The sequence below is a fragment of the Delphinapterus leucas genome, chromosome 19 (genome assembly GCF_059928025.1).
Source record: "Delphinapterus leucas isolate spDelLeu-1000000601 "Yukka" chromosome 19, BTC_Dleu_Yukka2, whole genome shotgun sequence".
NCBI classification, from domain to species: domain Eukaryota; kingdom Metazoa; phylum Chordata; class Mammalia; order Artiodactyla; family Monodontidae; genus Delphinapterus; species Delphinapterus leucas.
Genome location: NC_143147.1, coordinates 53,913,219 through 53,929,696, shown reverse-complemented (window position 1 = coordinate 53,929,696; position 16,478 = coordinate 53,913,219). Strand labels below are relative to the sequence as shown.

At 36.8% G+C, this 16,478-nt stretch overlaps 1 protein-coding gene across 4 annotated transcripts in view; it reads left to right on the top strand.

Moving 5' to 3' along the window:
- NSF (N-ethylmaleimide sensitive factor, vesicle fusing ATPase) overlaps positions 1-16,478 on the top strand; it is a 157,106-nt gene that overhangs the window by 36,860 nt on the left and 103,768 nt on the right. For 3 of the 4 annotated variants that reach the window (XM_022589013.2, XM_089901362.1, XM_022589014.2), the window contains 4 exons: positions 7,774-7,940; positions 10,708-10,815; positions 11,286-11,361; positions 14,012-14,167. In XM_022589013.2, coding sequence (XP_022444721.1) covers positions 7,774-7,940; positions 10,708-10,815; positions 11,286-11,361; positions 14,012-14,167 — 507 coding nt within the window. Of the gene's footprint in view, positions 1-6,618; positions 6,690-7,773; positions 7,941-10,707; positions 10,816-11,285; positions 11,362-14,011; positions 14,168-16,478 lie in introns of those variants that run through there. The other variant, XM_089901363.1, reaches the window with a different exon arrangement.

Sequence of the window (16,478 nt, the reverse complement as noted above, 5' to 3'; positions counted from 1 at the left end):
GTCCTTTTCTTCTCTTGTGTTTCCCACTTAGAGAAGTTCCTTTAGCATTTGTTGTAGAGCTGGTTTGGTGGTGCTGAATTCTCTTAGCATTTGCTTGTCTGTAAAGCTTTTGATTTCTCCGTCGAATCTGAATGAGATCCTTGCCAGGTGGAGTAATCTTGGTTGTAGGTTCTTCCCTTTCATCACTTTAAATATATCATGCCACTCCCTTCTGGCTTGTAGAGTTTCTGCTGAGAAATCTGCTGTTAACCTTATGGGAATTCTCTTGTATGTTATTTGTCGTTTTTCCCTTGTTGCTTTCAATAATTTTTCTTTGTCTTTAATTTTTGTCAATTTGATTACTATGTGTCTTGGTGTGTTTCTCTTTGGGTTTTTCCTGCCTGGGACTCTCTGTGCTTCCTGGACTTGGGTGGCTATTTCCTTTCCCATGTTAGGGAATTTTTCGACTATAATCTCTTCAAATATTTTCTCCGGTCCTTTCTCTCTCTCTTCTCCTTCTGGGACCCCTATAATGCGAATGTTGTTGTGTTTAATGTTGTCCCAGAGGTCTCTTAGGCTGTCTTTATTTCTTTCCATTCTTTTTTCTTTATTCTGTTCCGCAGCAATGAATTCCACCATTCTGTCTTCCAGGTCACTTATCCATTCTTCTGCCTCAGTTATTCTGCTATTGATTCCTTCTAGTGTAGTTTTCATTTCAGTTATTGTATTGTTCATCTCTGTTTGTTTGTTCTGTAATTCTTCTAGGTCTTTGTTAAACATTTCTTGTATCTTCTCAATCTTTGCCGCCATTCTTTTCCTGAGGTCCTGGATCATCTTCACTATCATTATTCTGAATTCTTTTCCTGGGGTTTTATCTTGTTCCTTCATCTGGTACATAGCCCTCTGCCTTTTCATCTTGTTTATCTTTCTGTGAATGTGGTTTTTGTTCCACCGCCTGCAGGATTGTAGTTCTTGCTTCTGCTGTCTGCCCTCTGGTGGATGAGGCTATCTAAGAGGCTTGTGGAAGTTTCCTGATGGGAGGGACTGGTGGTGGGTAGAGCTGGGTGTTGCTCTGGTGGGCAGAGCTCAGTAAAACCTTAATCCGCTTGTCTGCTGATGGTTGGGGCTGGGTTCCCTCCCTGTTGGTTGTTTGGCCTGAGGCGACCCAAGACTGGAACCTACCAGGGCTCTTTGGTGGGGCTAATGGCAGACTCTGGGAGGGCTCACGCCAAAGAGTACTTCCCAGAACTTCTGCTTCCAGTGTCCTTGTCCTCACGGTGAGCCACAGCTGCCCCCCGCCTCTGCAGGAGACCCTCCAACACTAGCAGTTAGGTCTGGTTCTTTCTCCTATGAGGTCACTGCTCCTTCCCCTGGGTCCCGAGGTGCACACTAGTTTGTGCCCTCTAAGAGTGGAGTGTGTGTTTCCCCGAGTCCTGCCGAAGTCCTGCAGTCAAATCCCACTAGCCTTCAGAGTCTGATTCTCTAGGAATTCCTCCTCCTGTTGCCAAACCCCCAGGTTGTGAAGCCTGTTGTGTGGCTCAGAACCATCACTTCGGTGGCTGGACTTCTGTGGTATAAGTGTTCTCCAGTTTTTGAGTCACCCACCCAACAGTTATGGGATTTAATTTTATTGTGATAACACCCCTCCTATCGTCTCATTGTGACTTCTTCTTTGTCTTTGCATGTGGGGTATCTATTTTGGTGAGTTCCACTGTCTTCCTGTGAATGATTTTTCAGCAGTTAGTTGTGATTCTCGTGTTCTCGGAAGAGGGAGTGAGAACATGTTCTTCTACTCCGCCATCTTGAACCAACCTCTTTGCTATTTTTTAAAATTTATTTTGGTATTTAGGAATGTTTACATTTTTGTTTTAGTGATTACATCTGCATTTATACCTCTCGTAGTGCCCTTAGTATTTCCTCTTTTTTTCCTTACTTAACCTTTTCAAAAAACTGTCCTGTCCGTTCTAAATGATATCCTTTGACTCTCATCTATTACCTATACAACAGTTAACTGTAATATTCTGCCTTCCCCTTTCTCCTCCCATTTTGTTAATTGTTTTCTTTTTTTTCAAGTTTTAAGTCTTCTCTTTTTTTTTTTTTTACTGGAAGAAGCAAATTTTTAAAAATTGAAATATAATCGACATATAACATTATATTAGTTCAGGTATACAACATAATGATTTGATATTTTGTATACATTGTGAAATGCTTACCACAATAAGTCTAGTTAACATCTGTCACCTTACATAGTTACAGCTTTTTTTTCTTGTGTTGAGAACTTGTACGATCTACTCTTTTAGCAACATTCAAATATGCAGTACAGTATCACTAATTATAGCAACCATGCTAGTTGATTTCTGTCTATAAGAGCATGGTATTTTCATGCTGTTCTTCCACGTACGACCCCACACTTGTTTTAGCCTTAACTCTGCAATTAAATCTCTTAAATGATCATGATCAGTCCTTTTGCCAGTTTCTACTTAGTTGGATAAATTGAGTAGATCCCTCCAGGAAGTATAAATGTGTACAGTGTTTCCTAAGTTCTTGAATATTCAAACTAATTTTTTTATACCTTTGATATCTTAAGGACAGCTTGGCTGGATATAAAATTCTTGGCTTGTTTTCTTCCCTTGAATTTCTTGAAAATAGTGCATCGCATTGCTTTGCTTTGTATGAAACTCTTGAGAAGGCTGATGCCAGTCTAAATTTCTTATCTTTATAAGGAATTTGATTTTTCTGCCTGGGAACGCTGAGGGTTTTTCTGTCTTTAAATTCTAATATCCTTAATTGGGATATTTCTTGGAATTGGTCATTTAGGATCAACAACCCAGGTATACAATGCTTTGTTTCAATATGTAGATTTAAGTTTTCTCTATTTCCAGAAAATTTTCTTAGATTATGGTTTTAAGTGTTAGTTCTGGCCCAGTTGTTTTGATTTTCTTCTCAGGAGCTCCAATTATAAATGTATTTTAGGCCTTATCAGCCTGTCTTCCATTTCAACTACTTTCTCTCTGTTCTTTGCAAATTCTTTCTTTGCCTTATTTTTACTACCTTGGTTATTTTCCTGTCTTTATTCACTGCCTCTTATTAAATATTAATTTGAATCTGTTCTCCCATGGGCACTTTGTAATTTATTATTCACTTCTGAGTAGTTTGTCTTTTTCCTCAATTTCTTTCCTGTGTTTGATAAACTGTCATTGCATTTCTTTTATTTGTCTATTTCTGGTCTTAGTTTTTAATCTTCTGATTTTAGGTGTTTTGTTATATGTCTGAATACTTATTTGAGGATACTTAATTTAGTTTAAAATGTTACATACATTTTCTATTTCATAGTTGATCTTTTTAGGGAAGATGCTTCATGAGCTGAAATGCTACAATATTTTGTTATTATATTTTCTTTACAGTAACTTTGTGGAGTTATTTTTTTCTGTTTCACATGATTTGTAGACAAAATTACTAGTGCAAGAGCATTCTTTTCTGTTAGTGCAGAGAAGTGCAGTTTCTTTAATAAGGAATAATGGTGAGGTGGAGGGGGAGGTAGAGAGGTTGGTTGGCATAGCTTATTTCTCTTTGGTTTCTGCATGATCCTTAATTTTCCTCTCTTACTGCCTTCTTCCCTTCATTGCCACATCTCAAAGGACACCATCCCTTCTCTATTTATCTGATTCTTTCCAGTGGTTCTTTGATGCTGCCACTTCCAGTCCTACTTACTTTCAGGTCCTTTCCCTGTACCTGGAGTCATGGACTACCAAGTCCCAAACCTGTGTGTAGTGTTTTGGCTTTTGGTGTTGGACTTTCTCTTTCGAGGGGTGATTTTGTCTATATTTTCTCTATGTAGTGCTCTCCCTTCTCCTTTATTTCCTCAATGGGAGCTCTGTCTAATTTTGTTACATATTTCTCTACTTTCAAGTAATTTGAGTTTCATGGTATTCTCTGTCTCCAAGTAATGCTGAAGGTATGGACGTATGTAGCGTTATTTGTTCACCTTTTTGTTTCCACGGGGTTTTAGGAAGATGTGTGGGAATGTTCAGATTCACATTCAGATCCTCTAGATCCAATGCTTTTGAAGATATTCAAAGATACATTAACTTTAAACTGGTTGAAAGAAAACAAATACTGAAAGCAGTTGCTTGGAACACATTACGAGGTTAGTCTGTCTGTAGTCGAGATGCCTGAGAAGAGAAGTTGGTAAAGTGGAAGGAGAGAATATCTTGTTCCTCATTTAGGAACATTTCAACTTATTCTTTTTTTTTTTCTGAGTTAGAGGGAACTTAAATATTGGGAATATCTTTATTTGGCCTTTGTGGAAGTAGGATGAGAGAGAAAATTTTTTGACTTGGGGTGAAAATAAAGGAAATTACTTTAGATATAGGTAGCTGGTAGTTGCATAATTAGTGCTTTCTAAACTTACCTCAGAGAAACACCTGGGGAGTTTGTTTTATAAAAAAGAAAAAGATTCCCAGGCCCCTCCCTTGGGAAGTCTGATTCATGAATCTGTGTTGTTTTTTTTTTGCGGTACGGGGGCCTCTCACTGTTGTGGCCTCTCCCATTGAGGAGCACAGGCTTTGGATGCGCAGGCTCAGCGGCCATGGCTCACAGGCCCAGCCGCTCCGCGGCATGTGGGATCTTCCTGGACCGGGGCACGAACCCGCGTCCCCTGCATCGGCAGGCAGACTCTCAACCACTGCGCCACCAGGGAAGCCCCATGAATCTGTGTTTTTAACAATCACCCTTAAGTAGCTCTTATCAGCCACATTTTTGGAAACACTGACATAAGTAATTCCCTTAACTATCACTGCCTCACCTGAAGCATAGTGTGAAGCTGAGACAGTGGAGGAGTTTGGTGCCAAAGGGAAGTAGGTCAGTTCCTGAAGCCAGGGTTCCCTATTTGTGGACAGTGGCAGAAATAAAAATGAATACTTGTTAAATCTAATGAGGAAATGGGTGTGTAAGTAGCTTAGGTTTCTAATTTCCTTAAACTTTTCTAAATATAGGGTGGAGTGTGCGTAAATTTAACTTTTAATGCAGATAAATTCTGTTGTGAAGAAGTGAAAATTCAAGATGAAATGAGAAATGTGTTTTGTGGCCTGAATTGTGTTTAAAGCATTCTCCTGCTACCAGAAATGCTTATCTTGATTGTAAAGTCAGTTCTTTAAAAGGCAACTCAAACAGACCTAATGGGCAAAATTATAAAACTAAGTGTTCAGGTGGGACTAAGGTGGAGTAAGCATGAGGCAAGGAAGGATTTGGGGCCCTGAGTGATGTCATGATATAGCATAAAGATAGAAAGCTGGTTCAGTGTAAGTAGAGATGTAGGCAAAGAAAGGGTAGGAAGTTTTGGTATGAAGGGGAGTGCTAATTCAGAGATTCTGAACAGGAGTTCTGTCTGCAAGGAGACATTTTTTTAGTCAAGTCAATGATTTTAGTCCTCAGACTAAATCTTCTTAGAAGAATCATTGTCTTCTTTCCATCTGGAAATGCCATATTTTAAGTACTGCATACTGATGTTCAATTAGCACATGTTTTTTGCCCATTACCTGTCTTTGTAATGTCTGTTTATTCAAAGCATTGGCTATAATTCTTTTGTTTATAAAAATATTTTTTATTAGTCTGACATTAAAATGCTATTAATCATAAAATAAGAAAACATTCTCAACCTTCTGGCCCTTTGCTTCTGGTTGAAACCTTCAGGGCATCTGTCCCTTTGGGGCCGATGATGGTGCTGGCCATGGTGCTGCCTATGAAACTGTCCATGGTACTGTTCTAGCATTTGAAATTATAACAGCTTGGTCTTTTCTGTTTAGGAACATTGACCTTAAATTAAAATGCATTTGAAAACTATAGTCAGTGATGATGATATTTTAATACACTTATTCAAAGTTCTTGATATAAGGATGATGTACACATGTATATATACACATGTATAAATGCATATATGTATATATATGCATACATATATATGCATTATGACATTATGGAATTGTTTTGGAGTCTTTAATGCACAAAATGGTATTATATTGTGCACATCTTTCTGAAGTGTACTTTTTTCACTCAATATTATGTTTTAATGGACCATCTGTGTTTATTAAATATACATCAAGTTTTAATTTTAATTGCTATACATTATTCCACGTTATGAATATGCCACATTTTATTAATCATTTCCCTACTGATCAGCATTTTTTAAGTGTTTGACTATTAGCAATAATGCTGCAGTGAACCTCCCTATAAATCTCTCTTTTTTTTTTTTGCGGTACGCGGGCCACTGTTGTGGCCTCTCCCATTGCGGAGCACAGGTTCCAGACGTGCAGGCTCAGCGGCCATGGCTCATGGGCCCAGCCGCTCCGCGGCATGTGGGATCCTCCTGGACCGGGGCATGAACCCGTGTCCCCTGCATTGGCAGGCGGACTCTTAACCATTGCGCCACCAGGGAAGCCCTATAAATCTCTTTTTAGACAAATGTTCAAGAGTCTTTCTGGGATAGACACTCAGAAATGGAATTGCTGAATCACCTTATTCCTTTTCACATTATTTCATCCCATAAATATCTTCATTATTTGGGAAACAACTAAGCTCTCTTGCTTGTGAAAGTTACTCAGAATGTAACCTGTACTTTCTAGGAAATGTTAAAGAACAAAACACCCAGAAGTGGAGGTCAGAGAGTATTCTGAAACTTTCAGCTGAGATTTGAACTTATTCTTCAATCTTCGGTGAATTTCCCAACCCTCACCCTGGCTTTCTTTGTTATTTTGCTTTTGAAATGTTTATCTTTAAAATATGTGTGTCTCCTTTATTATGGCAAACCAAAATATAAAAATATGATTACTCAAGCAATTTCATTCAGAGGATTTACAGAAAATCCTTTTACATTCTTCAAGTGGCTAGACTATAAGAGATAAGTTTAGAACAGAAATTGAGTATGAAAGGACCATAAAGATTTATCTAGGCAGTCTTATTTTACTGACAAATCAAGGCACAGAGAGTCTTTTAGTTACTAACAGACTCTGTTGAAGCACACAGACTCCAAAGTCCCTTTGTCTTGCCTCCTTTGTTTTTAGCATGGAGACGATAGGTATTTTGCTGCTGTTGTTTCATTTAAACAGCTCATGAATATATTAAGCATCCTACAGACACTGTTGGGTGCTGTTAATACAAAGAAGAGCTAAAAACCTGGCCTTTGTCCTGTTATACATGTAGAACTTACTGTAGTTCCCTGCATATCATAGGTGCTCAGTAAATATTTCTGTAGTATTAAAAAAAGAAATGTTACACTCTGTTGCTCTGGAGGAAATCCCTCTAGTAAACATTTTTTTTTTCTCAAGGTTTTTGTGTGTGTGTGTGTCCTACATTCTAATTTGTTAGGGCAAAAGAGCTCACACACCTCTCACCTTAGCTCTTTCTTGTGTCAAACAAAAATCTTGTTTGGAAACAGTATGTTATGCCAACTCCACTGGGACTTCCCACTGTCATTTTGTCCTTTGTTTAATGAGAAGGAGGAAGATGCAGAGGCTGCGTAGGGAGGGCTGTGATTTCCCTAGAAGAGTCAGGTGAGGGGTAGAAGTATAGGAGAGTGCTGTTCAGTATGTTCTGATTAAGTCAGAGGGAAGAACATCTCTAGTGGTTATTGTCATTTTAAAAAAATCTGTGCTTATGTGTCTCTCCAATGAAGGCCATGTAAAATCCCCTTTTGGTCAAGTTCTGTTATAATTCATTTATATGAAACTTTTAGTTACTTGAAGCACAGCAAGTATTTGGTGTCTCTGTGATTTAAAAAATGCTTCTTTTTTTCTCTAGTGTTCTTATATACATTTGACAAAGCCAAACAATGTATTGGCACAATGACCATCGAGATTGATTTCCTGCAGAAAAAAAGTATTGACTCTAACCCTTATGATACTGACAAGATGGCCGCAGAATTTATTCAGCAGTTCAACAACCAGGCATTCTCAGTGGGACAACAGGTAGTTTTAAATTTTCTTTCATTTCTTTCATTTCTAGACATTCTAATCTCTGCAGTTGTGGAAAATTAATTCTGTTTTTTAAAAACTGAGAGGAGCTTTGCATGTGAACAGCTATATCTAAGATGAATGATAAAAAGTGAGGGAAATATGTTTGCTGAACCTCTAGCAGTCTGTTCAGGAAAATTCTAAAGTAGCTTTTAGGTTACAGTGTCATATATAATTACAGCAGCTTTTCCTTCTGTAAATTTGGAAATACTATAGACATACATGTCTCAAATTTCTTCTTATTGTGGAACATTTGTCTCTGGATGTCGTTCTCTTTTACTGATATATTTCTGTAGAAAAGTAATTCTTAACTTTTTTGGTTATGAACTTCTTTGAGAATCTTAAGAAAATTGTGTGTGTGTGTGTGTGTGTGTGTATATGTATATGTGTATATATATATATACTTACTTTTTTTCATGGAGCTTTTGAAACCCAGATTTTCTTTTCTTGAAAATGATATTTACATTGCTCCCTATTTTTGGACTTCAGTTAATATCATATTGTTTAACCTCCTAGGAAGAAATTCTGTTCTTTTAAAATTTTAGTTAAAAAAATGTATGAGTTCATAAATTGCTCTTTGTACACATAAATAATCATTGCTCTTTTGACCTCACCATTACATTTGTCTCGTTTTCTATGACTTTTCTTAATCATTCCTAATTCCTTCCTCCTCCCATAGCTCCGTAGCAGCTGTTCTCAAACTGTGGTCCAGAGACCTATGGGGGTCCCTGAGGCCCTTTCAAGGGGTTTGTGAAGTCAAAACTATTTTCATAATAATATCAAGACATTACGTGCCCTTTTCCTATTATTCTCTCACAAGTCTACAGTGGAGTGTTGTAGACTGTGTGATGGGTATAGCATAGCACACTGACTGCTGAAGCAGACATGAGTGTCCATCAGTCTTCCATTAAGCAAGAAATTAAAGAGATTTGCGAAAATGTCACAGTGCCACTCTTCCCATTTATATTTTTTATTTTGGAAAATGGAGGGATTTTTTTAAACAAATTAAAAATATGTTATTAACACATAATGTACTTAATTGTTTTTTGAAAAATAAGTTTCTTGTTCTAATTTCTAATACAGTGACTATCAAGAGATATAATCCATATAAACAAAATTTTGGGGGTCCTCAAAAATGTTTAGGCTTATATATAAAAGGATCCTGAGACCAAAAAGTTTGAGAATCCCAGCTTATAGAATTCTGATCTGTAACAAGTTACGTAGACTGTCTCTGCGTCTCTCACATGGGAAGGTCTGTAAGATGGGGAATGAGAGAAGTGGTAGAAGGAAAGACCTGTGGGAGTGAATGGAGTGTCATTAGCTGGAGAAATGAGACTCTAATGATTTGAGAGTACATACATACATACACCATACATCATAATATCAAACTTTTACAAGTGTAAACTCAATTAATGGTAGACAGGAAAAGGATGTAGAGCATTTATTATTGTTTTTAAAAGTACTAGAATTGGAATGAATCTCAGAGGTTATCTTGTCTAACCTCATTTTGCAAATGAGGAATTTTATTTAGATCCAGCGAAGGTCCATGACCTTCTCAGCCAGGGTTGTAGCTGAGACAAGAACCTATTAGTCAGTTGATCAATTAGTTAATTAAATGCTTATTGAACACCTAGTATGTGTTCAATACATACTATTTTAGTATCCCTGTGGATCTGCAGTGAACAAAATAAACAGAATTCCTACCCTCATAGAGCTTACTTTCTAGTTGGGAAAGACAGAAAATAAGAAATGCCACGTACTGTTTAGTACTTTGATGTCAGTAAAATGGGATGATGCACTAGAGAGCCACTGGGCTGCTACTTTGGATTAGATGGATTGAGGAGGCTCCGCAGGATGGCAGAGATTAGCTGATAATTTGTTGATTTACCTGTCCATTGTTTTGGGGGCTTTACCATAGTCCTTCTGGATTCCTACACTTTCTGACTGATAGTTGTGCTCAAATTGCCTGACTAGACTTCATTGTTTTTACCTTCTCCTTTAGCTTTTGTATTTTAATAGAAAATACTTTGGTATTTGTAATAATGTAAAACCCAGTAACATGCAGATGTCTATAAACCCATGAAACAAAATCCTCCATAATACAGAGAAGAAGTAAACATCTTACTTCAAATCATTTTTCTTAGTATTTATTCTCATTCGTAGTAATTAGTAGTGGCAGGATTGACAGTCAGCTTTGTTTATTATATTTTTGTTGTATGCTGGTACCTAGAAGAGGGCCTAGCTTGTAGAAGGTACTCAATAAGTATTTGGTGAATGAATGACCATTCAGAAGCTGTCTCTGCACTCGAATGGCAGGCACTTTGTATTGGTTGTAGAAAAGCATTATTTTAGAGTCACACACCCAGGCTTGCATCCTGGCACTGTCGTTTACTGTGACTCTAGGTCCCATTGTTTAGCCCCTCTCTGGATCTCAGCTTCCTTCCTAGTAAAACTGAGGAATACTTTCTGTTTGCAAGAGACTTTGTGAGTATTAGTTACACAACCTCCTGTAATGTTTGTTTGGCACACAGCAGATACTCAATAAATGTTAGTTGGTTATGGTAGCCAGTGGTTACCTCTCATTGGTTATGTGGGTAGTTTGCTCATGGTGATATACAAGAGAAAGCTGCTTGCCTGCATTTGGAAAACATTGATGATGATGTGAGAATCAAGCCATTGAATCATGAAGTGATTTTTCTCCTCTTACTTCTTTTCTACATAGCTTGTGTTTAGCTTCAATGAAAAGCTTTTTGGCTTACTGGTAAAAGACATTGAAGCCATGGATCCTAGCATCCTGAAGGGAGAGCCTGCGACAGGTAAAAGACAAAAGGTATGTTTTATTTTTAATAATCTTTATGATGTGCATTATGCAAGTTAATATAATTTTCCTAGCCATTCTCTCCCTCAGTGATTTGTTTTATATTATGCGCTCTTTCTTTTAAGATAGTAGGGGAAAAAATTGCTTTTCTAGCCAGCATATTTATTAAAATATAGTGTAAAATATACTTATTTGCAGATCTAATAGTAACTTGAAATTTGTATATATACTTGTAATTCTGGTTGAATGCAAGTGATATTTATTGTAAATAAATAATAAGACAGGTGTTATCAAAAATATATGTGTTGAAATAAAATAGGAATAATAGAAGGTAGTTATGACAGAAATAAATGTAACTTAGCTGATAGTTTGGAAGATTTACTTTGCTCAGAGAGACCTCATTTCCCCTGTTTTCTGCGTTGCTTTGAGAAGTCCAGAAGTCTGCTATTAGACTAACTACTAATTACTGTCTTTCTATACAGATTGAAGTAGGACTGGTTGTTGGAAACAGTCAAGTTGCATTTGAAAAAGCAGAAAATTCATCACTCAATCTTATTGGTAAGATTTACAGTTTTTAGAAGATTCTGAGTAGTGGGACTATCTCTGTTATAACACGTGACTCAACTACAGTGATTTTTAAGCAGGGAAGGAGAATAGGGACACCTCCTTTGAGAAGGCTTATCACAAAATCATGGAGTGTCATATCTGTCACATGTGATGATGTAGAAAAGAATTTAAAACCTTCACTAGGTCAGTGTTGTCCAATAGAAATATAATGTGAGCCATGTATGTCATTTTTAATTTCCTAGTAACTACATTAAAAATAAGGGAAAAGATACAGATAAAATTAATTTTTAAACTTTTAATATTGAGGTAAATTCAGGCTTACAGAGGTTCCATAAAAAATAGTTCAGAAAGTTCCTGTATACCCTTCACCAGCTTCCTCTGATGTTAGATCTTTTTATTTTATTTTATTTTATTTTGGCTGCATTGGGTCTTCGTTGCTGCGCGCAGGCTTTCTCTAGTTGCGGCGAGCGGGGGCTACTCTTCGTTGCAGTGAGCGGGCTTCTCATTGTGGTGGCTTCTCTCGTTGTGGAACGTGAGCTCTAGGCGCATGGGCTTCAGTAGTTGCAGCACGTGGGCTCAGTAGTTGTGGCTCACAGACTCTAGAATGCAGGCTCAGTAGTTGTGGCACACGGGCTTAGTTGCTCTGGGGCATGTGGGATCTTCCCGGACCAGGGATCAAACCCGTGTCCCCTACATTGGCAGGCGGATTCTCAACCACTGTGCCACCAGGGAAGCCCCTGATGTTAGATCTTAAATAACCATAGTACAGCTACCAAAACTAAATTAACGTGGTTCCATTGCTACTAACTAAACTACAGACTTTATTTGGATTTCACCAGTTTTTTCATTATGTCCTTTTTCTGTTCCAGGATCTAACTCGGGATTCCACATTGCGTTTAGTGGGTTAGTTTCCATAGTCTTCTCCAGTCTCTGACAGTTCCTCAGTCTTTCATTGTCTTTCACGACCTTGAGAGCTGGTCACTTATTTTGTAGGATGTCCCTCAGCTGGTTGTGTGTTAAATGTGGTACTAGCATCACATCCATTACTGATTGAGTTAAATGATGAATGTACAGTTAAAGAGCATCTTTCCAACAGATTCATAGTTCAGTCCTACTCTTGTACGTTAGCCCTACTTTTATTATATTAAAATAATGAAGATCTCTAAAAATAGTAACTCACCAGAATAATGATGCTGTTAATTATAATTGTAATTCTTACTTTTGGTTGACTTAACTATGTTATGTCTAACCCAGTACAAGGTAGATGATTTTCAATGGTTGCACACCATTATATCCAAAGTCATTTAACTTCGAGTATGTGGCCTTTCTCTTGATCCATAAATTATCATTCCTCCCTTATTGTTTTTTCTTAATTATAAAATAAAATATTTAGCTCATGAAATGTGGATACTCAAAAATAACACACTCTGAAATTTTTAAAGTTGATTATATTTTCATACTGTTTTATAATCTGTTCTTTTTTGCTTAACATATTTCAAGCATCTTAATAAATACACTTCTACAATATAATTTTTAATGACTATACATATTGTTTCATGGATGTAGGATATATCATAATCTCCTATTATTGATCCAATACATTTCTGGAGTGATTTCTTTGTATATCATATTCTGTACACATTTCGTTAAGGTATATTATCCCAAGAGAGTCGCATGACTTTCGTACAATGTGGATATTTCTAAGTAATTCATGCAAAGGTGTAATTGATAGTTTTTTTTCCATTGGAAAGTAAAATTGTGTAGTGATTTAACATGCAGTAAATTTGACCACAAGAGGGCAGTAGAGTGTAAGAAAAATATTTTTGATAGCTTCATAAAGGAAATGTTTAAGTCCACAAAACTAACCATACAAATAGCATCTAGGGTAAACTTTTTCTAATGTGACCTTTTATCCCCTAATTTAAAAAAACTATAATATTTCTTTTTTTTGTTTATAGTGGAATGTACTAAGGCACTTTTATTCTTTGTGTTTGAGATAGTTAATGTGGTTCTCTTGAGTTACTTTAGGGGGCACTATGACATTTAAGTTAGATAATTTTCATTTGTGAAAGAATTTGAAAACATGAATTTTGAAATCATGAAAGACTTTAGGATGATTTTAGACTTTTGTGTGCAAATGAAGAAAAAGCAAAAATAAGGCATCAAACTTAGTGCATCTTTTCAGACTGAGGGGTTATATTCCCAATTATATACTTAGTCTAGATAAATATATGTATCTTAAAATCTTGCTCTAGGAGCCTTGAGGGACTGCTAGATTTCATTTGCATTTCTGGCAACTAGTGTTTTCTTCATCAGACATGCATATGGTTGATTTCTTCTAATCAACCAAGTTAGTTAACTTGGTTAGGATTAGAGGTTAATAAGACCAGACTCCACAGATTGACTACAGCATGAGTTTAGCTAGTCATTTTGAAAGTGTTTTACTGACCCTAAATGGGGACCAGACAAAGTAGTGAATATAGCAAAACTCATCCTTCTTAGAAATCAGCTAAGAGCATGTTGTTCATCTTTGTATAAGGGTAGCTTTTCTTTATTCACTGAGGATACCCAGGGAGTTCTATCTTTTTACATTTAGTGATGAAGTTTTTGTCTCACATTTGATTATCTTTGTTTGACATAGGCAAAGCTAAAACCAAGGAAAATCGCCAGTCTATTATCAATCCTGACTGGAACTTTGAAAAAATGGGAATAGGAGGTCTGGACAAGGAATTCTCAGATATTTTTCGACGAGCGTTTGCTTCCCGGGTATTTCCTCCAGAGATTGTGGAGCAGATGGGTGAGTTTAAAAAGGAAATTTTGATAAAATCTTGTATTGTTTTTTTAAAAAATGGATGTGATAGTCCCTTTTCAGTAATGTTTTGAAATTATTTTTCAGACCCGACAAAGTATTTTTAACTTAAAAAAAAAAGTTAAAAAAAAAAACTTTGAAGTATTAGGATTTTTTAAATTACATTTTAATTTTATGGGGAAATCATAGAAATATTTGTGGTTGCTTGATTTTATGTATTCAAGTATGTTTTTCTATAGGACATATTTATAAATTTCATTTTATTTATATATTTATGAATTTTTTAATAGGTCATATTTAGAGATTTCATCTGACTGTAAAGATTCACTAGAGGTCAGATTTACCCTGCTGAATAGTCATTACCGATTAGACTATGGGCATTGTTCTAATATTAGCTGTTGTTTCTTCTTATTGTACTGTTGTATTACCCAGTTGGTGCATCTTCATACCTAGTAAATGGATACTTGACATGTTTTAAATTTGTGCAAAAGGACAGATGCAGGATAGACATTGGAATTTCCATGTTGCATACAAAGAAATGCACTAGTCATTTATCACTTTTTTCTTGAAGGTTTATTTAATTTATCTGTGTGTGTGAAATGGCTTTATTTGCCCTGGTGGAAATGCTGTCATGACTGTTTTCATATCCATATCATAGGTTGGATTGGAATGTGAGCAACAGAATATCTGAGAAAGGAATTTATAACATAACAGCTTCTGGAAGACTATTAGTATTAAAAACAGTATCCAAAAAAACTGAAGGAATACAAATATATTACTCCCTTCACCTCCATCATTCTTTATCTTTAAATTGCTACTGGGAGATAAAAGTACATTCATCATGGTGGGGATAAGAACTGCTTTCCAGGCACTAAGTGCTTGGTTCTATCAACCTCCTATTGTTGGTAGCTTTTCTGCCTGGTTGCTCACTCTGATAAATTACAGGCACAGCACACACCTGTTCACTGGCTAAAGGTCGAGTTTGGATTTGGATTAAGAGAAAATGACAGAGACCCTCATCACCTGAGTTTTATACACCTTGAAATGGCAATAGCATACTTTTTTATCTGAAAGATACAAAGGCCAAGTCCATAAAAAACAGAATTTTAATTTGGAAAATAGTTAAAAATATGGTAGTTCACTATCTTGGTAATGTGTATTTTGAGGCACAATAAATCCATAAAACTTTTAAATAAAGACATGGAAATATTGTTTAAGTATACTTGGGGTATAAGCAGAGATTAAAGGGTGATTCCAAATGTTCTAAGTTATTCTTGTGGAATATTTTTACTAGTTTTCAAGCCTGAGCCCCATATAGAAAAAGTCTAATGATTGTTTCTTTGAGCATGTATACTCTTCAGCCAACAAGTAGAAAAATTACTGCTTCTATAAGTTATATCTTTTAATTATAGTATAAGTATTTTCTCACGGTTTAGAAACTTTTGAGGATTCAGTTATTCAGATACTAGTTTCCTGTTTGTGCATTATCCAAACCCTGCTCATTAGGGCCTCTGTCTGAGGTTGAGGAGATAACACGTAAAGGAGTAAACTCATTTCAGTCAATTTGTGACTCTGCCAGCTGTTGAAGAGTTTGAAATTAAATCAAAACAGGTTTGGGGCTTCCCTGGTGGCGCATGGTTGAAAGTCCTCCTGCCGATGCAGGGGACACGGGTTCATGCCCCGGTCTGGGAAGATCCCACATGCTGCGGAGTGGCCGGGCCCGTGAGCCATGGCCACTGAGCCTGCACATCCGGAGCCTGTGCTCCGCGATGGGAGAGGCCACAACAGTGAGAGGCCCACGTACCGCAACAAAAAAAAAAATAGATTTGGGATTTCTGAGTGACTTCAGTCTGTTTTTGCAATCCATATTGAACTTAGTTGAATTATATAGTATGCTTTTTGTTGTTGTTAATGTGCTTTTTGACCAAGGACCTTGAATCTCAGTTTTGTTGGTGAGTACTACTACCCAGAACCTTTTTTTTAAATAAATCTTTTATTTAATTGCAACATTAACCATTAACTTACTTTAGGCAAACAAAGAATTACTATATTTTATTTATTTATTTATAGCTGCATTGGGTCTTCGTTGCTGTGCTTGGGCTTTCTCTAGTTGCAGTGCGTGGGCTTCTTATTGCATTGGCTTCTCTTATTGTGGAGCACAGGCTCCAGCTACACGGGCTTCAGTAGTTGTGGCACGTGGGCTACGTAGTTGTGGCTCATGGGCTCTAGAGCGCAGGCTCAGTAGTTGTGGCACATGGGCTCAGCTGCTCTGCGGCATGTGGGATCTTCCCAGGCCAGG